At 48.2% G+C, this 24,590-nt stretch overlaps 1 protein-coding gene across 2 annotated transcripts in view; it reads left to right on the top strand.

The window, feature by feature from the left end:
- MTMR2 (myotubularin related protein 2) overlaps positions 1-24,184 on the top strand; it is a 77,082-nt gene extending 52,898 nt beyond the window's left edge. The window contains exons 13-16 of one of the 2 annotated variants that reach the window (XM_075337487.1): positions 10,532-10,645; positions 14,482-14,658; positions 15,526-15,694; positions 21,418-24,184. In XM_075337487.1, the coding sequence (XP_075193602.1) occupies positions 10,532-10,645; positions 14,482-14,658; positions 15,526-15,675 (441 nt within the window). In that variant the 3' untranslated portion in view covers positions 15,676-15,694; positions 21,418-24,184. Of the gene's footprint in view, positions 1-10,531; positions 10,646-14,481; positions 14,659-15,525; positions 16,753-21,417 lie in introns of those variants that run through there. The other variant, XM_075337486.1, reaches the window with a different exon arrangement.
- The last annotated feature ends 406 nt before the right edge of the window (positions 24,185-24,590 follow it).

Here is a 24,590-nt window from a genome sequence, read left to right on the forward strand (position 1 = left end):
AGGTGGATCCTCCAATCTCTAGACTGGCGGCTAGATCCATAGTTGCAGTGGCAGACGGTGCATCACTCAAGGATGCCACTGACAGGCAGATAGAGCTCCTGATGAAATCCATCTATGAAGCTATCGGCGCGTCCTTTGCTCCGGCATTCACAGCCGTATGGGCACTCCAAGCTATCTCAGCTTGTCAGTCTGAGATTAATGCAGTCACACGTGCCTCTACTCCGCAGGTTGTGTCCTTAACCTCTCAGGCGTCGGCGTTTGCGTCCTACGCCATGAATGCTGTCCTGGACTCTGCGAGCCGTACGGCGGTAGCATCCGCCAATTCGGTGGCAGTCCGCAGGGCCATGTGGCTACGTGAATGGAAGGCAGACTCTGCTTCCAAAAAGTTCTTAACCGGTTTGCCATTTTCTGGCGACCGCCTGTTTGGCGAGCAATTGGATGAAATCATTAAACAATCCAAGGGAAAGGACTCGTCCTTACCCCAGTCCAAACCAAACAGACCTCAACAACGGAAGGTACAATCGAGGTTTCGGTCCTTTCGGCCCTCAGCCAAGTCTCAATTCTCCTCGTCCAACAGGCCACAGAAGGGTCAGAGGAACTCTGATTCATGGCGGTCTAAGTCACGTCCTAAAAAGACCGCCGGAGGAACCGCTCCCAAAGCGGCCTCCTCATGACTTTCGGCCTCCCCAAACCGCATCCTCGGTCGGTGGCAGGCTCTCCCGCTTTTGCGACACCTGGTTGCCACATGTCCAAGACCGATGGGTGAGAGACATTCTGTCTCACGGTTACAGGATAGAGTTCCGCTCTCGTCCTCCGACTCGTTTCTTCAGAACATCTCCGCCCCCCGAGCGAGCCGATGCTCTTCTTCAGGCGGTGAGCACTCTGAAGGCAGAAGGAGTGGTGATCCCTGTTCCCCTTCAGCAATGGGGTCACGGTTTTTACTCCAACTTGTTTGTGGTGCCAAAAAAGGACGGATCTTTCCATCCCGTTCTGGACCTCAAACTGCTCAACAAACACGTGAAAACCAGGCGGTTCCGGATGGAATCTCTCCGCTCCGTCATCGCCTCGATGTCCAAAGGAGACTTCCTAGCATCAATCGACATCAGGGATGCTTATCTCCACGTGCCGATTGCACCAGAGCATCAGCGCTTCCTGCGTTTCGCCATCGGGGACGAACACCTTCAGTTCGTGGCGCTGCCTTTCGGCCTGGCGACAGCCCCTCGGGTCTTCACCAAGGTCATGGCAACAGTGGTAGCAGTCCTACACTCTCAGGGACACTCGGTGATCCCTTACTTAGACGATCTCCTTGTCAAGGCCCCCTCTCGGGTGGCATGCCAACACAGCCTGAACATTGCTCTGGAGACTCTCCAGAGATTCGGGTGGATCATCAATTTCCCAAAGTCAAAATTGACACCGACCCAATCGCTGACATATCTCGGGATGGAGTTTCATACTCTCTCAGCGATAGTGAAACTTCCGCTGGACAAACAGCGTTCACTACGGACAGGGGTGCAATCTCTCCTTCGAGCCCAGTCGCACCCCTTGAGGCGCCTCATGCACTTCCTAGGGAAGATGGTGGCAGCAATGGAGGCAGTTCCATTTGCGCAGTTTCATCTGCGTCCACTTCAATGGGACATTCTCCGCAAATGGGACAGGAAGTAGACGTCCCTCGACAGGAACGTCTCCCTTTCTCGGGCAGCCAAGGCCTCCCTTCAGTGGTGGCTTCTTCCCACTTCTTTGTCGAAGGGGAAATCATTCCTACCCCCATCCTGGGCTGTGGTCACGACGGACGCGAGTCTGTCAGGGTGGGGAGCGGTCTTCCTCCACCACAGGGCTCAGGGTACCTGGACTCAGCCAGAGTCCTCCCTTCAGATCAATGTTCTGGAGATAAGGGCAGTGTATCTAGCCCTAAAGGCGTTCCAGCCGTGGCTGGAAGGCAGGCAGATCCGAATTCAGTCGGACAACGCCACGGCGGTGGCATACATCAACCACCAAGGCGGCACACGCAGTCGGCAAGCCTTCCAGGAAGTTCGGCGGATTCTGCTGTGGGTGGAAGCCACAGCCTCCACCATCTCCGCAGTTCACATCCCGGGCGTAGAAAACTGGGAAGCAGACTTTCTCAGTCGCCAGGGCATGGACGCAGGGGAATGGTCTCTTCACCCGGACGTGTTTCAAGAGATCTGTTGCCGCTGGGGGAAGCCGGACGTCGACCTAATGGCGTCCCGGCACAACAACAAGGTCCCGGCATTCATGGCACGGTCTCAAGATCACAAAGCTCTGGCGGCAGACGCATTAGTTCAGGATTGGTCGCAGTTTCGGCTGCCTTATGTATTTCCTCCTCTGGCACTACTGCCCAGAGTATTACGCAAGATCAGGTCCGACTGCCGCCGCGCCATCCTCATCGCCCCAGACTGGCCGAGGAGGTCGTGGTACCCGGATCTGTGGCATCTCACGGTGGGTCAACCGTGGGCACTACCAGACCGTCCAGACTTACTGTCTCAAGGGCCATTTTTCCATCTGAATTCTGCGGCCCTCAACCTGACTGTGTGGCCATTAAGTCCTGGATCCTAGCGTCTTCAGGGTTATCTCAAGAGGTCATTGCCACTATGAGACAGGCCAGGAAACCAACGTCCGCCAAGATCTACCACAGGACGTGGAGGATCTTCTTATCCTGGTGCTCTGATCAGGGTTTTACTCCCTGGCCATTTGCCTTGCCCACTTTTCTGTCCTTCCTTCAATCCGGAATGGAAAAGGGTTTGTCTCTCGGCTCTATTAAGGGACAAGTCTCGGCGCTCTCTGTGTTTTTTCAAAAGCGTCTAGCCAGGCTTCCGCAGGTCCGCACGTTCCTGCAGGGAGTTTGCCACATAGTCCCTCCTTACAAGCGTCCGCTAGAACCCTGGGATCTGAACAGGGTGCTAACGGCTCTTCAGAAACCACCTTTCGAGCCAATGAGAGATATTTCTCTTTCACGCCTTTCGCAGAAGGTGGTCTTCCTAGTGGCAGTCACATCACTTCGGAGAGTGTCTGAGCTAGCTGCACTGTCATGCAAAGCCCCCTTCCTGGTGTTTCACCAGGACAAGGTGGTTCTGCGTCCGGTTCCGGAATTTCTCCCTAAGGTGGTATCCCCTTTTCATCTCAATCAGGATATCTCCTTACCTTCTTTTTGCCCTCATCCAGTTCACCAATGTGAAAAGGATTTGCACTTGTTAGATCTTGTGAGAGCACTTAGACTCTACATTTCTCGTACGGCGCCCCTGCGCCGCTCGGATGCGCTCTTTGTCCTTGTCGCTGGCCAGCGTAAAGGGTCGCAGGCTTCCAAGTCAACCTTGGCTCGGTGGATCAAGGAACCAATTCTTGAAGCCTACCGTTCTTCTGGGCTTCCGGTTCCTTCAGGGCTGAAAGCCCATTCTACCAGAGCCGTGGGTGCGTCCTGGGCATTGCGGCACCAGGCTACGGCTCAGCAGGTGTGTCAGGCGGCTACCTGGTCGAGTCTGCACACTTTCACGAAACACTATCAGGTGCATACCTACGCTTCGGCAGATGCCAGCCTAGGTAGGCGAGTCCTTCAGGCGGCGGTTGCCCACCTGTAGGAAGGGGCCGTTTTACGGCTCTATTACCGAGGTATTCTTTTACCCACCCAGGGACTGCTTTTGGACGTCCCAATTGTCTGGGTCTCCCAATGGAGCGACAAAGAAGAAGGGAATTTTGTTTACTTACCGTAAATTCCTTTTCTTCTAGCTCCTATTGGGAGACCCAGCACCCGCCCCTGTTCCCTTCGGGCTGTTGTTCTTTTTGTGTACACATGTTGTTCATGTTGAATTGTTCTGGGTTCATGGTTTTCAGTTCTCCGAACATCCTTCGGATTGAATTTACCTTAGACCAATTTATAAGTTTCCTCCTTTCTGCTTTTGCACCAAAACTGAGGAGCCCGTGATGCACGGGGGGGGGGTATAGGCAGAGGGGAGGGGTTTACACTTTTAAGTGTAATACTTTGTGTGGCCTCCGGAGGCAGAAGCTATACACCCAATTGTCTGGGTCTCCCAATAGGAGCTAGAAGAAAAGGAATTTACGGTAAGTAAACAAAATTCCCTTCTTTCTTTTGTTTTGAATCTGCTTTCTTGCAGGTGAAGATTTGTTTTTCTAGTTTGGTGAGCATGGGGGTTCCCCCTTTGCTAGCTCTTCTGCAAGAAAAGGGAGATTCTCCCTGTCAAACGTGATTATTTCCACTTTTGTCTTTTCTTCATCGTTCCTTATGGGAGACCCAGACCATGGGTGTATAGCTTCTGCCTCCGGAGGACACACAAAGTACTACACTAAAAGTGTAGCTCCTCCCTCCGAGCATATACACTCCCCGGATGACAAATCCAACCAGTTCAATGCTTTGTGTTCAGGAGGTCACACACACACATGCATCCTCTGAATTTTTGATTTCAAAGATTTGGAAGAAAAGCGGGTCCAATCTGGACTCCCGGCATGTCCCTTCTCACCCCACTGTATCGGCGGTGCTGTTAAGGTTGATTTTACAAGGCTGGAGCCTTCACATGCCGCGCTCCTTCACCATCCCCTGAGGCTCTGGCTTGAAGTGGGAGCCATCACGGTTCTCACTGCTTTGCAGGAGACCAGTCTCCATCCGCAGCCCTTTTCAGGATCCTGCCGGACGGAGCACTCATCCCCAGGGACCTGGCACCTGCGTCTCACAAGCTAAGTACTGAGACGTTATTACCACAGACAGTGGTCTTGCCAGGGGTCCCTTGTACTTTATATATTGGGGAGAGTGTGTTATATGACTGTGTTAACATTTCCGGCCGGTTCTCCAGTTTTCACTGGAGAACCACGCCGATGGTGCCTGCACGCTGGCCGCATGTTTAAATCTAGGCCCCGGCTTCGCCTGAGGCCTAGTTTCGATTTCACTGCCCCTGCATGTCAGTCATGCAGAGGGACAGTGCGGCTCCGCCCAGCGGCTGTTCAGCACAGGGAAGGGACACTCCTCACTGAGGAAAGATTCCCTCCCCTGTATACCTCATTTGCCCTCCAGATCCTGCTCTCAGAGTAGGCCCCGCCCCCTCTCCTCGCTCCGGCGCCATTTTCTCAGCGTTCTCAATGTCTGCATAACCACATTGTGACAAATGGGGGCCTGGGCTGGGGGATCTGGAGGGCACAGAGATGTCCCTATGTTAAACGGTCTGGCAAGCCACAACCTCCGGTTGTGCAGCTGCTTATATACTCTGTTTATATACTCTGCTGGGGGTCATTCTGGACAGAGCCCCCACTTCTGCAGCATGTCTCACATCAGAGCAAGGCTGTTCTTATTATGCACTGCTGTAGGCTCGTACTGCCTGTACCGAGCACATAACCACATTGTGATGCTTGCTCTAACATAGTGGTGCCTCAGCCTGGAGGCTCATCCCCAGTGGTCCCTCCGGCTGCTCCGGCTCCGGTGGCTGATCCCCCGGTTTGGGCAGAATCCCTCTCTCCAGGGGACAGCTGTCCCGGACACTGCTGAGCATGCATCAGCCCCCTTCTCAGGGCGCTTCTGCTGCTACGGCTCGCTCAGCAAAGCTCACAGAGGATTCTTCATCTGGTCTCAGACCCCGTCCTCCTAAAATGGAGACGCAGGGTCCTCTTTCCTTCCTCGTCCCGCGGCTCTGATTCACGAGCTGACTCGCAGGACGAGGAGGATGCCTTTACTAGGGGCTCGGACGCTACTTCATGTACATTGATCTGTCCGAAGGTGATTTGATTGCGTCCATTATATTTGTACTGGACCTCAATCAGCCTGTATCAGGGGTGCATTCCACTCTGGCAGAAAGGCATTAGTATACCTTAAGAGAACAAGGAGTGTGTTCCTTCACCACTCCAGTTTGTCAGCCCACTGTGACCAAGCCCAGAGCCTGTCCTGACAGACGCTTCCCAAAGCGTGGTTCTGATGACTGTTTCCCCCTTCCACCAGTGGTGGTCAAGGAGTGGGCTCATTCACCAAGGGTGGACCCTCCGGTGTCTAGGCTTTCAGCCCGGACAGTTGTATCAGTGGCTGACGGCTTCTCTCTAAGGATCCCACTGTCCGCCAGGTTGTCCTTCTGGCCAAATCTATATATGAGGCGGCAGGGGCCTCGTTCTCCCCATCTTTTGCAGTAGTGCGGGCTCTCAAAGCCATCTCTGCTTCTCTGGAGGAGATGCATCCCCTCTTCTAGGGACTTTATGCCCGAAATGGTTGCCTTAACTTCCAGGCTTCAGTCTTTTCATCCTATGCCATGTCTGCCATGCTGGAGACTGTCACCGCACTGCGGTGGCCTCGGCTACTTCCCTCGCTATCCGCAGGCTCCTGTGGCTTCGAGAGTGGAAGGCAGATGCTTATTAAGAAGTTCCTTGCTGCGTTCCCTTTGCTGGGACCAGTCTATTCGGTGAACAACTGGATGAAATTATTACGGAAGTTTTTTTGGCAGGAAGAGTACTTCCATGCCACAAACCCAGGAAACCTGTCCAGGGCAGGAACCAGTCGAGGTTTCGTTCCTTTCGTTCCTCTAACTGGTCGTCCTCTAAGCCCTCGGCCTCGTCCACTAACTCAGCCAAGGTCCGTAAACCAACTGGCGCATGAAGCCGCGTCCTCAGAAGTCCGCAGGAGCTGCGGCCACCAAGGCAGCCTCCTCTCGTCCTTGGTCGGTGGCAGGCTCTCCCTCTTGGGCGACGTGTGGTTTCAACACGTCTTCGATCAGTGGGTGTGGGTTACCATCTCCCACGGCTACAGAATGGAATTCTATCCAGCCCGCCAAACAGATTTTTTCTGTCAACTCCCCCCTGCTCTAAGGCCGCCGCCTTCTCACAGGCCGTGGCACTCTTGCAGGCCAATGGAGTAATTGTATCAGTTCCCGACTGGGAACGGTTCTGAGATTTCTACTCAAATCTCTTCCTAGTCCCCGAAAAGGACGGTGCTTTCCGACCTGGATCTCAAGCTTCTCAACAAGCATGTCAGGTGCGGCATTTTTGCATGGAATCTCTGCGATCAGTCAATGACCCAAGGAGATTTCTTAGCATCCATCGACATCAGAGATGTCTTTCTGCTTGTGCCAACCGCAGTTTCACACCAGCGTTGGCTACATTTTGTAATCGGAGAGGAACATTTCCAATTCGTGGCTCTCCCCTTCGGGTTAGCCACGGCCCCTCGTGTATTCACAAGGTCATGGCAGCAGTGGTTGCGGTTCTGCACCTCCAGGGGTTGGTAGTGATTCCTTTCCTGGACGACCTTCTAGCAAGGCTTCATCCAGTGCAGACTGTCAGCGGAGTGTCTCGCTCACTCTCAGCGGAGTGTCTCGCTCACTCTCGCCACGCTTGCAAGTCCACTCTGACTCCGACCCAGGACCTTGCGTCCCTAGGGATGCAATTCGAGACTCTGCTGGCACTTGTGAAGCTGCCCTTAGTCAAACAGCAGTCCCTTCATCTGGCGGTTCGCTCTCTGCTGAGGCTCCGCCGTCATTCCATCAGGTGCTGGGTCAGATGGTGGCGTCAATGGAAGCGGTTCCCTTTGCCAGTTCCATCTGCGTCCCCTGCAGCTGGACATTCTCCGCTGTTGGGACAAGTGGACCTCTTCCTTGCACAGGCTGGTGGCTCTGTCGCCACAGACCAGGAGCTCTCTTTAGTGGTGGCTTCGGCCCCTCTCTCTGTCCCAGGGACGCTCCTTTCTGGCCCCGTCCTGGGTGATTCTCACTACGGATGCCAGTCTATCCGGCTGGGGAGCAGCGTTTCTCCACCACCGAGCACAGGGCACTTGGACTCCGTCCGAATCAGCCCTCTCGATCAATGTGCTGGAAATCAGGGCTGTACTCCTAGCTCTCGTAGTTTTTCACCACCTGTCGGTGGGCAAGCACATTCGAGTCCAGTCAGACAACGCAACAGCAGTTGCCTACATCAATCACCAAGGCGGGACTCGCAGCCGCCTAGCAATGTTGGAAGTTCAACGTATCCTTCAGTGGACGGAGGACTCCAAGTCCACCATATCCGCAGTCCACATCCCAGGCGTTGAAAACTGGGAGGCAGATTATCTCAGCCGTCAAACCGTGGACAGCGGCGAGTGGGCCCTGCATCCGGCAGTGTTCCGGTCAATCTGCCGCAGGCGGGGCACTCCGGAAGTGGATCTAATGGCATCCCGGCACAACAACAAGGTCCCGGTTTACGTGGCTCGCTCCCACGATCCTCAGGCCTTGGCAGCGGACGCGCTGGTTCAAGATTGGTCCCAGTTCCGTCTGGCCTACGTGTTTCCCCCCTAGCTCTCTTGCCCAGAGTCCTGCGCAAGATCAGAATGGAGGGCCGTCGGGTCGTACTCATCGCCCCAGACTGGCCCAGGCGAGCTTGGTTCCCAGACCTGCTCCGTCTGTCCGTAGAGGTGCCGTGGCATCTCCCGGACCGGCCAGACCTTCTCTCACAAGGTCCGTTTTTCCGCCAGAATTCTGCGGCTCTCAGATTGACGGCGTGGCTCTTGAGCCCTGAATCCTTACGGCTTCAGGCGTTCCTTCCGAGGTCATCTTCACTATGACTCAGGCTCAAAAGTCTTCCTCGGCCAGGATTTACCACAGGACTTGGAGAATTTTCCTGTCCTAGTGTCGTTCTTCCAGCCATGCCCCTTGGCCGTTTTTCCTTGCCGACCATCCTGTCCTTTCTACAGTCCGGTCTGCAGCTAGGACTGTCCCTCAATTCCCTCAAGGGACAGGTCTCGGCTCTGTCAGCGTTGCTCCAGCGGCGTATCGCCCGGCTGGCCCAGGTGCGCACCTTCATGCAGGGCGCATCTCACATCATTCCGCCTTACCGGCGGCCTCTGGATCCCTGAGACCTTAATCTGGTCCTCACGGCCTTACAGAAACCCCCCTTTGAGCCTCTTAGGGAGGTTTCGTTGTTTCGTCTTTCACAGAAAAGTGTTTTTTCTGGTGGCCATAATTTCTCTCAGGAGAGTCTCTGATTTGACTGTGCTCTCTTCGGAGTCACCCTTTTTGTTTTTTTTCACCAAGACAAGGTGGTTCTCCGTCCGACTCCGGGCCTTCTCCCTAAGGTGGTGTCTCCTTTCCACCTTAACCAGGACATTTCATTGTCTTCCCTTTGTTCGGCCCCTGTGCATCGCTTTGAGAAAGCGTTGCATGCTTTAGATTTGGTGCGGACGCTCCGGATCTATGTGTCACGCACCGCTGTTCTTAGGCGGTGCACCTCTCTTTTTGTGCTGACCACAGGTCAGCGCAAGGGTCTCTCGGCTTCTAAACCGACCCTAGCTCGTTGGATTAGGTCGGCCATATCCGATGCCTACCAATGTTCTCAGGTGCCTCCCCCGCCGGGGATTAAGGCGCACTCGACCAGAGCTGTCGGTGCCTCTTGGGCTACGGCTCAGCAGGTCTGTCAGGCTGCCACTTGGTCTAGTCTGCACACCCTTTCGAAGCACTACCAAGTGCATGCTCATGCTTCGGCAGATGCTTTGAGACGTCCCATGGTCTGGGTCTCCCATAAGGAACGATGAAGAAAAAGAGAATTTTGTTTACTTACCGTAAATTCTTTTTCTTATAGTTCCGACATGGGAGACCCAGCACCCTCCCTGTTGCCTGTTGGCAGTTCTTGTTCCGTGTGTTTTTCACCGGCTGTTGTTGTAGACAGAGGTTCCGGTTATTCCGGGTTTTACTCTATCTCTACTTATGGGTGGATGTCCTCCTTCAGCTTTTGCACTAAACTGGTTGGATTTGTCATCCGGGGAGTGTATATACTCGGAGGGAGGAGCTACACTTTTAGTGTAGTACTTTGTGTGTCCTCCGGAGGCAGAAGCTATACACCCCATGGTCTGGGTCTCCCATGTCGGAACTATAAGAAAAAGAATTTACGGTAAGTAAACAAAATTCTCTTTTTTTGTGTTCTTTTTGGTATTTTGTCTCTTCCATTATTTACAAGAGTGCCTGATATAGTGCGGGTGAGGTCGTGTGACCTCCAGGGCCATTTTTACTATCAGGAGATTGGTATTTTTCTGCAGGGTTCTTGTACTGACCGCAATCAGTTTCCTTTTCTTTCCTTTGTATCTTGTTAGTTGGGCCTCGCATTTGCTAAATCTATTTTACCTATCTGTGTATCGTGTTTTCCTACATCACTGCAATCTCTATATGTCGGGGCTGGCCATTCCTTTGGGGACTTCTCTGAGGCAAGGTAGATTTCCTCATTTCTAGCTGTGACGTGTAGCTAGTTTCTCCGGTTGCGACGTGGCGTCTACGTGTTTAGGAATGCTCCAAAGGCTACTTCTAGTGTGGTCTGATAGTTAGGGGATTGTGGTTAGCTCAGGTTCCAACTACTCGTTTTTCTTGGCGTTTTCCTACTAATGGGAGTTTTTTGTAATCTTCCACGGCTACCGGATCATAACAGAAGTGGTTTCGTTGAGACTAAACCGCGTCAACCTATCCTTTCCTGAATATAGCATCAGCAGCGCAGACTACTACTCCTATCCTCCTACCACTTGTTCTACATGTCACTGGTTGGTTGGCACAGTTAACACTTCATCTTCCTTCCATGTCCTCAGTTCCCGCACGCCTTCGAATATAACGAGCATTTCCTCCTGACTATTCTGGATCATCTGTACAGCTGCTTGTTTGGAACATTTCTCTGTGACAGCGAGCAACAGAGAGTGGAAGAGGTGAGATCCGACAACCATGAATGATCGGTGCTTTTATTTTAAAGGAGGGTTGTACAAGTGCAGAAAAACACGGCAGCACCAAAGCTGTCAGAATTCCATTGAAATAGCTGGTGCTCTGCTGCAAAAAAAGTACATAGATTGTAGTCGGGTGTCATTGGGGGACACGGGTAACCATGAGGAGTATGCTGCTCCCACTAGGCAAAAAAAATGTTATCTCCTCCTCAGCAGGTTACACCCACCACCTGGCATGGAGATGATCAGTTTTATTTTAGTGTCAGTAGGAGGCAGACACAGGGCTTCTTCCAGCTCTGTTTCTACCTTAGGTATCACTGTTTTTCATTATTGATTTCCCGTTCTCTGTTAGATTCAGCTTGTGATGGGAAACAGAGTGGACACTCCACCCTGTCACCCTACTAAGAGACCGAGAGCACAGTGCTGAAAACATCACACTGTATCCTTTCCAGTCTGCAAGGCAGGATCACTTAACCCCTAATGCATCAAGACCATTTGGGCAACTGAACGTAAGGTCCTTGCCACCCTTTGTCAGCCCGCTCGCCCACATTAGTGAAGTGCCCACATGGAGATAGAACATGGTACCCCTATCCAGCGCTTACCGGAACCACCTTTTCCACGTACCAGAAAGGACAGGATCAGCTTCTAGATTAAGGTAACCACTCTCTTCACAGATCCTTCCAACGGTGGAGACTTCTGGACCCTGGGATTCTGGCAGATCCAGGCCATCACACCTCCTGGATTACATCCTGGGGCCTAGAGCTACTGGGGGCAGCGTCTTTAGGTTTCAGTCCCTTAGGGCCTCAACGCTGGATACATTTATTAATTTAGGTCCGGCTTCTTCTGGACCTAGTTGCAGCACCCAGACATGCCCCTTCCTCCATTTTGTTCTCTCACGTGCTCTTCCTCCTTGCTACAGGCTATCCAGTCTTTTCCCTCCTTCACCCAATCACAGATGCACAAGATTTTCTTGTGCTTCTTTTAGCTGTGCCGTCTTTTGGCCTCTCTGGCTAATCCCAGGCCTTGTTCTGGTGGCCAAGCTTGGAAGTTCCTTGCAAGCTTTTAGTGTCTGCCCCTTCTGTGCCGACCGAACACATTTGTTACCGCACACGTAGCGGGAAGGATCACCTTCCACTACTGAGAGAAAGAAGATTTTCTCTTCATAGGTGAGACCTCAGCGACTCTCATCTGGAACCTGATAGGCTCTGCTACATCTGATGCACACGGCCCCCTCCCTTCTGATTCCTTTTCTGATTCTCTTACACAATGCCTAATTCCAGAAAAGACCACCAGACGCCCAGGAGCCCCAACTGGTTATCAGACAACTGCGTCCAACATTGCAGTTTGCGCAAGAGGACCAAGAAGCAGACTCATCATAACTCTTCTTCTAGGTCTCCTTCTCTCTCCATATCCCTATGTGGAACAGGCCTCCAAGATGAGGGCTGTGGTCGACGGTCTGGTCCATGCTGATATCGAGACCTTGAACATCAAAAAAGTGACTCCTCCACCAGCCGAGTAGTCTGTGTTTGCCTAGCCCTCTTCTCCGACCACAAGGAATTTGAAGAAGTCCTATCTAAGGAATGGGGGCACTCATTTAGGCAATTTAAGTGATGAGGTCGCATGGAAATCTTTTATCTGTTTCCTTACGACCTCCAAAAGAAGTAGACCAAGTCCAAAGGCATGGACTCCTTAGTCTTCCCTCCTGGAGCTTTTAGCCTCTTTGCAGTCGGGCCCAGAGTCCGTGCTTTCCCTCCACTTGCTTAAAGGCCAGGTCTCCACTCAATCCTTTGTTTTTTTTTGTTGTTTTTTTTTTTTTTAAAAACCTGGCTTCCTGTTCCCAGATTTGTACGTTCATGCAGCGTGTGGCCCATTTGGTGGATCCCTGGAACCTCATTTTGGTGTTGGATCAATTCTTTCAAGTCCATTCAGGACATTTCCTTGTCCGTTCTTTCTTAGAAGGTTGCCTTTGCAATCACCTCCATCCGTCACGTGTCGGAGCTGGCCACCCTATCCTGTCATTACCCCTTTCTGGCTCTTCACCAGGATAAAGTACTTTTATTTCCAGTTTCTTTTTCCCTTCCCAAGGTCGTTTCTCTCTTCCACCTGAGCCAATGTTTCTCTCTTGTTGTGTCCTCCTTTTCATCCCTCGACGCAGTCCCTAAACAAATTGGACCCGGTCAGGGCAGGTGCCTTTACCCATCCAGAACAGACTCCTTTAGATGATCAGATTCCTTATTTGTTATACCTGAAGGAAATTGCAGATGTGTGGCTGACTCTAAGGCCACCATCGCCCATTGGATTTGTTCTGCCATCTTTCAAGCCTATCGAACAAAGGAGAGACCACCCCCACCCGTGGTTATGGCTCACTCTATTCGCAAAGTGGGGCCTCCAGGGCCGTTTGACATCAGGCTTTTGCCTTACAACTCTGTAAGGCTGCCACCTGGTCCTCTCTGTATACTTTTATCAAATTCTACAGAGTGCACACCTATGCTTTGGCCAACGGCAGCATAGGAAGAACATTTTTGCAAGCAGCAGTGGTCTAGAGTCTGACCTGAGAGTTTATACTACCTTTCGTCTTCCAGCTTATTCTTCCCACCGTTGGGGACTGCGTTTGGACGTCCCATAGTTCTCTGTGTCCACCAATGAATCAATAGAGAAGAGGATTTTTGGTACTCACTGTAAAATCTTTCTCGGAGCCTTCATTGGGGGCCACAGCACCCTCCCTGATTGATGTGTTTCATGTTTTTAATGTTTAATTCTACTGCTTTCTCAGTAACTGATTATCTTTATGCCAGTTAGTGAGTCTACCATGCTGAGTAGGAGTTAACATTTTGCCTAGTGTTAGCTACCTAGTGGCAGCAGCATACACCATGGTTCTCTGCGTCCTCCACTGAAGGTTCAGAGAGATTTTATGGTAAGTAACCAAAATCCTCTTTTTTTCCGAGAAAGTATCCATGTTTTTCTGCTTAGAAAAAAAAAAGATGTGGCAAACCTGTACTTGTCATCAATGTTTATAAAATACTCTAAAAGCCCTCAAACAGAATATATACAAGTCAGCCCATACCCATTGATTTCAGTGAGATCGGCATACAGTCTAATGTGTATGGCGGCCTCCCGACTTTTCCCCGACAAGTGGTTCTAATAGTGACTTGTTTGTTTCTTCCTTTTCCAGTACTTCATTTTCTTCTTTTTTCCCCCTGCCTTCTCCCTCTCCTTCCCTTCTCTGTCCCCTCCCTCTCCTTGCTTCCTTTTCCCTCCCTTCCCTCCTTCTCCCTCCCCTTCCTTCCTCCCTCCCCTTCCTTCCTCCCTCTGCTCCCCTTCCTTCCTCCCTCTCCTTCGTTCCTTCCTCCCTCCCCTTCGTTCCTTCCTCCCTTCCCTTCGTTCCTTCCTCCCTCCCCTTCGTTTCTTTCTCCCTCCCTTTCGTTTTTCTCCCTCCCCTTCCTTCCTTCTTCCTCCCTCCTCTCCCCTTCCTTCCACCCTTCCCTTTGTTCCTTCCTCCCTACCCTTCCTTACTTTCTCTCCTTACTTCCTCCCTCACCTTCCTTACTTACTTCCTCCCCCCTTCGCCTTCCTTCATCCCCTTCCTCACCCCTTCCTTCCTCCCCTACCTCTCCTTCCTCCCCCTCTTCCTTCCTCCCCCCCTTCCCATCCTTCCTCTCTTCCTTCCTCACTCCCTTCCCCTCCTTCTTCCTCACTTTCTCCTCCTGCGTCCTTCCTCCTTCTCTTCCTCCCTCCTTACCTCCCAAAGTTTAATTTTTAGTTTGTTTTCAGTAGTTTTCATTATCAGTTTGATTTTTTTCCTCTTTTTGATTCCTTTTTTTTAGTCTATACCACAAGAGACGGTTTCTTTGTGGTCCTATATGAACAGCCAACTGGAAGACTTCACCAACCCTTTCTATGTGAATTACTCGGACCACGTCTTGTACCCTGTGACCAGCACTAGACATCTGCAGTTGTGGACCGGATACTACGTAAGATGGAATCCAAGAACTAAACCTCCGGTGCGTATTCTTATTTATTATAGTCATGATACCTGTAGATACTACGTGTTTGGATGAGATGAAATGTAGAAAATGATTTGTACAGGGCTGTTTTGCAATTCCTTGCACAGCAGGAGGCCACGTATTAGCAGCTTCCCTCCCCTGGATGTAATAGTATTTCATAGGGAGGGTGTTGGTGTATGGAGCAGGATCAGTAGCTCTGCCAGTGCGCTTCATACAGTGCAGGTGTCATCTGTGTTATACAGCCCGCACTTGCCACTTAACTGTTAGAGATTGACAGCAGCATTTAAGTGCCACAAATTTGGTGGGATCCGTTCCTGCATTAATTTCCCCCTTCATGTGCATGAAACAAAAGAGAGTTGCCGATGGTTTACTACATCCGCCAGGGGTCTGTGGATGCCCTTTGTTTTTTACATTCTGTGAAGTCCAGTCATAAGCACCCCCAAAAAAATAGTAAGAAAAAAAAATCTTAAAAAGTAACAGTAAAGTTGGAATCGCATTCATTTTCATCATCCAAAAACAAAAAAGTAATAGGCAGATTTGGAATTACACCATAAGTAAAAGTCCAGAATATCAAAATATAAAGTTAATTTAGAGTTCATTGAGTATTCAGGTTAGTTCACCTGAGGTCACAGCTGCGGTACCATGGGAACCCCAGCTGTGACCTCAGGTGAACCATAAGGGTAACGCTGTAACCAAAAAGAGAATTGGAATATTACAAAACTGTCATTTTTTGTTCTTTGCATCTGCCCAAAACTGCAACAGAAAGCGATCAAAACCTTGTATTTACCTCAAAGTGCTATCAATAAAACCAAAGGAAGGGGTTAACTTTTATAGGTCGATTGATGGCTCTCTTTTTTTCCATAGGATATGATCAATAGCCGCTGCAAGGATATACTAGCCAAACGTGCGGAGCTGCAGAAGAAACTGGAAGAGCTTCAGCAAGAGATGAGCAACCGCTCGCTGTCCTCCGAGAGAGGCGGCTCTGTGGCCTCTGTCACTCAGACCATTGTTTAATGCCAATATGGTGCTCAATGTAAGGATTGTTCTAAAGTCTTTCTCACGGTTGAGAGCATAAACACATACATGTTTAGCAGACTAACAAAGGCATTGCTAGAGAGATTGGGAAAAAACGTTTCCTGAAACAGCGCCACTCTTGTCTACAGGCCGTGTCTGGTAATGCAGCTTGATTCCTTTAATAGAGGAAAACCATAGTGTATGAAATGCTTAGACTGCCAAACCTTTAGACTGTGTTGTATAACTTAACACTAGAAGTCCCAGAAATTTCGAGCTCCATAGGGTTCCAATGGTAGAAATGTTAAATGACCCCTATCTGGGACGTCTACTGTTTAAAGGATCCTGAGAGGAGATTCACAGGTAGCGGGAATCAGACCTCAGTTGCTTTATATGTTTTGGTTTTTTTTATGAGATGCAGAGAAAAAAAAAGTATTTTAGATGACTAGTCCAGGAGGCCGGTCCTGGCAACTTCCTCCCACCCTACTACGTATGACTGACAGGTCTCTCACTGTGTCCATGTATAGGGACAGACCTGTCCACAGGAGCAGGGCGAGGAGAAGCTGCTGGGAACCAGCAACATCAATCTCCTGTCCTATTCCCTTTAAAGTAGAGCTCCCTCCACCTAATATTTAGACTGGCCATTAAAGGGTATCGCTAATGATATGGCCAGCTATGTCCAACAACGAGCAGGAGCTCACTGATGCTGGAAGCCTACCCTGAAAAGTCTCTAATCCCTGTGGACACTCTGTGGCTCACATCATCATTTTCTCGATCGCTTCTTTGGAAGACACAGGAACCATAGGTTAGTCTGCTTAGTGTCATTCGGAGGCAGACAAGGCTCTGAATCTCAAGTCTTAAGGCCCCGTCACACGCAACGACGTATCTAACGATATATCACCGGGGTCACGGATTCCGTGACGCACATCCGGCATAGTTAGCGACGTCGTTGCGTGTGACACCATCGAGTGACCATTAACGATGGAAAATACTCACCAAATCGTCCATCGTTGACACGTCGTTCATTTTAAAAAAATAGTTGATTGTAGAGGACGCAGGTTGTTCGTCGTTCCCGAGGCAGCACACATCGCTACGTGTGACACCTCGGGAACGACGAACAACAGCTTACCTGCGGCCGCCGGCAATGAGGAAGGAAGGAGGTGGGTGGGATGTTACGGCTGCTTATCTCCGACTCCGCCCCTCCGCTTATATTGGGCGGCCGCTTAGTGGCGCCGCTGTGACGCCGCCCCCTTTAGAAAGGAGGCGGTTCGCCGGCAACAGCGACTACGCGAGGCAGGTAAGTCCGTGTGACGGCTACTAACGATATTGTGCACCACAGGCAGCGATTTGCCCGTGACACACAAACGACGGGGGCGGGTACGCTCGCCAGCGATATCGCTGCATGTGACAGGGCCTTAAGTCTTGGTTAGGTTAAGTGCTAATCCTCTCTCTATTTTCTCCTTTTGTTATTCCCACTCCTCAATGAAGGGACAATGTTAGGAAAGCCCTGGGCTCCTGTGTCCCCCAATAAAGTGTAGGAAAGAACTCCGGCACTCTTAGTAACCCCAATAAGAGACTTAAGCAGTAGTGATGTTCAAATAGAATTTTTTATTCAGAGAAAAAGTCCATAAATAAACGTTTTCGACCTAATTCGGTCTTCCTCAGAAAGGACTTATCTATGGAGATGCAGGGTAAAATTATGATCTTCCTTTGTAAGATCCTCCTTTATGGATCCACCGATTCAGAACAGACCTGTTATAATGAAAAAGCGTTCTTTGAATAAGGGTTTTTTTAATATTTCTATCTGACGTCTTAATAGTTTCACGGGGAAATGACCTTACCACGTGTTTAGGCCGATCAGTTCATCTTAAATGAGGTTGGATTGGACAATACTGAACAAAAGAGGAAAGCCCTCACGATTATGTTACAAAGTGGACATATGTGTGTGGGGAACCGCTCCGTGGACTTCACGGAGCGGTTCCCCACACACATATGTCCACTTTGTAACATAATCGTGAGGGCTTTCCTCTTTTGTTCAGTATTGTCCAATCCAACCTCATTTAAGATGAACTGATCGGCCTAAACACGTGGTAAGGTCATTTCCCCGTGAAACTATTAAGACGTCAGATAGAAATATTAAAAAAACCCTTATTCAAAGAACGCTTTTTCATTATAACAGGTCTGTTCTGAATCGGTGGATCCATAAAGGAGGATCTTACAAAGGAAGATCATAATTTTACCCTGCATCTCCATAGATAAGTCCTTTCTGAGGAAGACCGAATTAGGTCGAAAACGTTTATTTATGGACTTTTTCTCTGAATAAAAAATTCTATTTGAACATCACTACTGCTTAAGTCTCTTATTGGGGTTACTAAGAGTGCCGGAGTTCTTTCCTACATATATATATTTTTCTCCAGAGCACCTAATTGGTGAAGCAGGGTCCTAACCTACTTTCCCCCAATAAAGTGACTGAGAAATGGAGATTTTTGGTACTGTAAAATCCCTTTCTAATAGTCTTCATTGACACAGAACCGATCCTTAGTTACCTGGTTAGGCATGCATTTAAAGGGAATCTGTCACCAGGTTTTTGCCCCCTAATCTGAGAGCAGTATAACGTAGGGGCAGAGATCCTGATTCCAGCGATGCGTCACTTACTGATCTGCTTAGTGTACTTTTTCTAAAATCACTGGTTAATCAGCAGTAGATTATCATTACAGGACTACTTGGCGTACTGCAGGTAGTCCAGTATATTCATGAGCTCTGATTTTATCAAAATGTCCGCAAACAGCTCAGTAAGTGACACATTGCTGGAATCAGGATCTCTGTCTCTACATTATGCTGCTCTCAGATAGGGAAGAAAAAACCTGGTGACAGATTCCCTTTAAATTGTGTTTTCTGTCAGGATAGTTATACTTTTTCTTTCATGGTTTAGTTCTTTTGCTTCTCCTACTGCTTTCTCATGAAATGAGGAGACTTGGTGTTAGCAGGGGTGGTATACTCATTTTTTTTTGTTAAAATGTATTCTTGGGGGCAGCAGACTAACCCATGGTGTCTGTGTCCCCCAATGAAGACCATGAGAGAGATATTACGGTGAGTACCAAAAATCTTCATTTTACATTTCTGACGGGAGATGGTTGGCGATACCCTATAAAGGGGCTATATCATCAGAGACGATCCTTTTTAGCGATACGATCAGCTAATCATCCTGGGTATCACTTTCGGTACCCCAGGTGATGTTTTTCAGGGGCAGGAATTTCCGCTGATGAGAAAATGTATTCAGCTGACTAGTCCTCCTTGTCCCGTTCAGGTGATGAACAGCTCTTTATGATTTTTTTACCCTTTTTTTTTAGTTGTTTTCATTTAGGGGCGATCTACACACCGAGGATTTTTCCTCTGCCGTAAAGTCTGCAAAATTTGCTGCAGATTCAACATGGATTTTATCCCGCTTTGTGGACATTTTAAAAATCCTCATAGCGGTGAGGAAAATCTACTTGCCCGCTACTGTATTTTACGGTGTATTTTACCGCGTGCAAATTTGCAACAGTTCCTGCCTTCTTCAACACAAAAAAAGGTTCTCAGTTAACAAGGGAAACCCTCAACATGCTGCTGTTGATGGATCTTGGATCCATCAGACACTTGTTTTTTCCACCCCATGTGTGACATATTTTGGTAACCACTGTTGATGGATCTGGTAACTGCCGAGCACTGATTATGTGCCTTTTTTTAAAAGAGTGGTCCCAAAATATGAAAGTATTGCTTATTCACAGGAAGAGGGATAACTTACTGATTGCTGAGGGTCCGACCACCTGTTACCTCCGACCTTACTCTCAATATTGGGGCAACAGCTGAAGTAACGAGCTACAGCGCTGGAATAATGAGTCATGCAAAAAATCCTCTTTAAATGGAGTGGAGGTGCAGGTGCTCAACCTCTGCTCCATTCATTGTCTATAGGACTTCCGTCAATCTCATAGACAATGATAGAATAAGGGGCAAACTTGTGCACCTCAAAGTCAATTTTGGGGCAACAGAGCCCAAGTAACGAGCTACAGTGTGTTACAGAGCTTGAGCAATGAATTCTGCAGAAAATCCTCTTTAAATGGAGTGGAGGTGCAGATGCTCAAGCTCTGCTCCATTCATTGTCTATGGGACTTCTGTCAGTCCCATAGACAATAAATAGAATAAGGGTCGAGCTTGTGCACCTCAAAATCTATATTGGGGCAACAGAGCTGAAGTAACGAGCTACAGAGCTTGAGTAATGAGTTCTGCAGAAAATCCTCTTGAAATGGAGCAGAGGTGCAAGATGCTCGACCTCTGCTCCATTCATTGTCTATGGAACTTCTGTCAATCCCATAGACAATGAATAGAATAAGGGTCGAGCTTGTGCACCTCAAAATCTATATTGGGGCAACAGAGCTGAAGTAACGAGCTACAGAGCTTGAGTAATGAGTTCTGCAGAAAATCCTCTTGAAATGGAGCAGAGGTGCAAGATGCTCGACCTCTGCTCCATTCATTGTCTATGGAACTTCTGTCAATCCCATAGACAATGAATAGAATAAGGGGCAAACTTGTGCACCTCAAAGTCAATAATGGGGCAACAGAGCTCAAGTAAAGAGCTTCAGTGCTGGTGTAATGAGTTGTGCAGAAAATCCTCTTTAAATACAGCGGAGGTGCAGATGTTCGACCTCTGCTCCATTCATTGTCTATGGGACTTCTCTCAGTCCCATAGACAATGAATAGACTAAGGGTCGAGCCTGTCTGCCTCCGCTCCATGAAAGAGGTCTGTAGCACTATGCAGAGCACGGTACTTGAATTCCAGAACCCCAACCTCAGGATCCCTGAAGGGTCCCAGTGGTAGGACCACCAGCGAGCCATAGGTTATCCCCTATTATGTGGCTATACTTCATATTTTGGGAATTTCTATTTAAAAAGGCACTGAGCTGACACGGCCAATGGACAAGAGTAATGCCAGGTATTTAATCCCATACAGTGCCTTCAGTGAAGACATTCTGTAGGAGTTAGTCTGCTGTGATGTTACATTTGGGGTCCTCAAAGCCCAAGGACCCTCAAACAGAAGTTCATCCTGAGGAGGATGATGCCTGTATTCGGGGGGGGCGACTGATGTCAGTCAGCGTCTCATTCCACTGAATTGTCAAGTAGAAACGAAACAGATTGCATACGTCTACAGCAGGTAGACCTGAAAACGACCCACAGTGTGCGCCTCCATCTTTATCAAGGGGCAGCTGTCTTAAAAGGGTTGTCCGTTCTTAAAAAAAATAAATAAAAAAAAAATAATAATATATATATATATATATATATATATATATATATATATATGTGTGTGTATATATATATTTAGATAACATCAAAAAAACAGCATCTCGCCTCTACAGTTCCCCTCAGATTCATCACTGACTTTATGTAGAAGCTGCTCGCAATGACATGCAAGCGCATGACTGATGAGGCCACTGATTGTCTGCAGCGGTCACGTGCTAATCCGTCATTGCGGGCATTCTATATACAAAGACATAGAGGGGCTGCTGGAGCAATTACGCTGGAAATAGAAAGGTGAGCAGCAATTTTTGCCTTTATTATTTGCTGCTGAAGAACCTGACAGTTCCTGTAAAGTGTTCTTTTCATCTCTATAGATGTGTATTGTCAGATCGTGCGTGCACTTTTATCATTTATTATGTATTAGAATTTTTAGCCAATTTTTTAGATATTAACACTTTTTTGTTTTGTTTACAGATCGTTGTCTTGGAAACCGACCACCGGTGTGAGACACTAGAACTCGTGCAGCGCTTACAAGCTTTTTTTTTTTATTGAGCATGTCGGCAAATGTTTTGATGCTAACCAGGAGCTCGCTGTTAGCGCTTACACTTTAGACAGCAGCGGCGGTCGGTCTCCTAGGCAACAGAAAGGAAAAGTGTTAATATCTCAAGAATGGATGAAAAAATACAAACAGTGAATTTCAAAAGTGCGCACAATATTCGTCAAGATCCATCTATGAAGATGGGAATAATCCTGAAAAGAAGCAGATAGCCAGCGCTTGGCTCAAATCCTCCAGACTCATAAAACTTCTACACTGTGTTACGCCTAGTCTGAGGGGCGGGGCATGACTCATGGGATCGCCATATTGGGTGAGGCTTAGCCCCCGTACCGCACATTGGACATAATACCGCCTTTATGCTCCAGAATCGTCCCTGTGCCTTATGTGTTAATATGGTGAAAACTAGAGCGCCATAACCAAAGAAGCGGTCCTCACTTACGACTTATTTATTATACTGTAGCGTTACGGGGGAAGATTTCACGTCAGTGATCCTCCAATTCATAGGTCTTTAACCCACATACCGATATAATATGTGACTGATACTGCCATGCACTATTTATTGTGTCCTGACTACTACGTGTAGGAGATGATTGAGTTAATAACCGCATATACTAAACCGATACCTGCCTTAGTGGCTTCAGGCGGCGCGGTCGAAGCTGCGCGCGCAAGTCTGTGCCTTTTAAAGGGTTACAAATGGCCTCTGCTATTTTTCAGACACAGCGCCCCTTGTTTGTGTAATGGCTGGATCTGGTATTGCAGCTCAGCGCCATTCAAATGAAGGCAAAACTAGATACAGGGCCTTGTGATAAAGAAAAATAGCAGACCCATTTTTTTTCATCTTCTATAATCCTTTTAAAGTGGGTATTCCTGTCACCAAGATCCTATCCAAAAATGTAGTGGGAGTCATAATAATATTAGCAAATATCTCCAATTAGAAATGTAGTATAGTTCTCCCAGTATAGTCATGTCTCTTACCTCATGTGCAGGGCATTGCAGGACCTTAGGTATCCAAGGTTATGTCCACTCATACAGTGACAGTTAGTTGCTCATGGTGGCAACCATGGATACCTAAGCTGATAATGACAGATAATGTTGGGGAAAATGAAAAAAAACATACCTTATGTGTCCATGGTTATGACCACGAGCAACTAACTAACTGTCACTATATGAGCCGATGTAACAGTGGACACCTAAGGTCCTGTAATGCCCTGCACATGAGGTATGGGTCTTTATTTTCCCCAACATTATCTGTCATTATCAGCTTAGGTATCCATGGTTGCCACAATGACCAACTAACTGTCACTATATAAGTGGATGTAGCCATGGATACCTAAGGTCCTGTAATGCCCTGCACATGAGGTATGGTTCCTTATTTTCCCCGAGATTATCATTATCAGTTTAGGCATCCATGGTTGCTACAATGACCCCCTAACTCACACTATATGAGTGGATATAACCATGGATGCCTAAGGTCCTGCAATGCCCTGCACATGAGGTAGGGAAATGGCTATATCGGGAGAACTATACTACATTTCTAATTGGAAGTATTTACTAATATTATTATCATTATGCCTAATACATATCTGGATGGGATCTTGGAGATGGGAATACCCCTTTGAATAAACTTGAGCTTTTATGTCTACAGCCTGGTACCAGCATCCAGATTAATGCTCCGTTCTGGCCACGTTTGGACTTGTACCTTAGGTTGCATTGTATCCCAGTACACAGTGCTAATAGGATCCCTTTGTAAAACAAAAGTATATATTTTTCTATTGTATATACTTCTATACTACGAAAAAAAAGTTACCTCCCCAACGGAGGCCAAAAGGAGACCAATTTGGCCTCTATCAGTTGTATGGAGTTGTATAGGTGCCATTGTTGATTTCAGAAGTGCCGTCCGTGGAGCCGAAACGATGTCCAATAATGTGAGCACATGAGCCAAGCTGGTTTTCTAGGGTACTGTCACTGATCTTTGTACCTGTTGGTGTAGAGATGGTCACTGGCACTGGACATATATACAGAACTGTGTGCACCATAATGGCTGCTCTCAATCTCTCCCGGTCACTGGTCTTGACCGAATCACTAAAAAGTGCCTTAAAAATTCGGAGCGTTCACCTCAGGGCATTACGGAGACGTCTCCAGCCTTCTTAATGACTAATAAAGCATTAATGGGACAGACCCATTTGTATCAGGGCGGCCAAATAAGTGTCATCACTTCTGCAGAGCGACCTGTGAAGAAACCAGATGAAATCCGCTCCTGTTTATAGAGCGTGTGAAGGTCTTCGCTAGAGATTGCACACTTACATTGTCGATTGGTGGGAGATATGATATCCCGAGGGCATGTAAACACTAAAGTCCCCAAAAGTGGACAACCCCTTTAACATATTTGGCAAATTTACTTGTATCACAACTTTAGAGTTTGGTGACCCACCATCCGGGGATGTCCCCATGCTGCCCTCATGTGAATGGGTCTGTCTGCAGGTAGAGGACCTTTATTTATAAAGGACTTTAACACTATGCAAAATGACTTATTGCAGGAGTTTGCACTGATCTTACTGTAATATTTTAGTTATTACTTAATACTTGACTGTTTTACCTGCAGTTTATAAGGTTATGTGTTCATTGCATTAAAATTGTAGATTTTTGGGATGCTAAAACCTAAAAACCTTAATAAACTACCGTCTGACTGCAGCTTGTGTTCCTTCTTTTCATTCTGACTCACAGCGGGGGGCGTCCGCTTTTACCAGTCGCTTTATGTTCAAAGGGATTTTGGAAAATAAGACGATCACAGAGATTTCTATGCATAGGATTAAGAACACCATGAAATATATTCATTGTATAGCTCATAGAAAATTACTTTTTTTAAATGTAGTAGTAATTTTATAACTAAGATGGTGAGTTCTTCAAAGGATGTAATAATGAACATTATTTTTTGCTACCAGAAGGGGAAGGAGACTAATTATGGCAAATAGCTGTTCCTAGTTTTTCCTGCCAGAAGGGGAAGGAGACTGATTATGGAAAATGGCTGCCCCCAGTTTTTGCTGCCAGAAGGGGAAGGAGACTGATTATGGCAAATGGCTGCCCTGTGATG

The sequence above is a fragment of the Anomaloglossus baeobatrachus genome, chromosome 2 (assembly GCF_048569485.1).
Source record: "Anomaloglossus baeobatrachus isolate aAnoBae1 chromosome 2, aAnoBae1.hap1, whole genome shotgun sequence".
Taxonomy (NCBI): Eukaryota; Metazoa; Chordata; class Amphibia; order Anura; family Aromobatidae; genus Anomaloglossus; species Anomaloglossus baeobatrachus.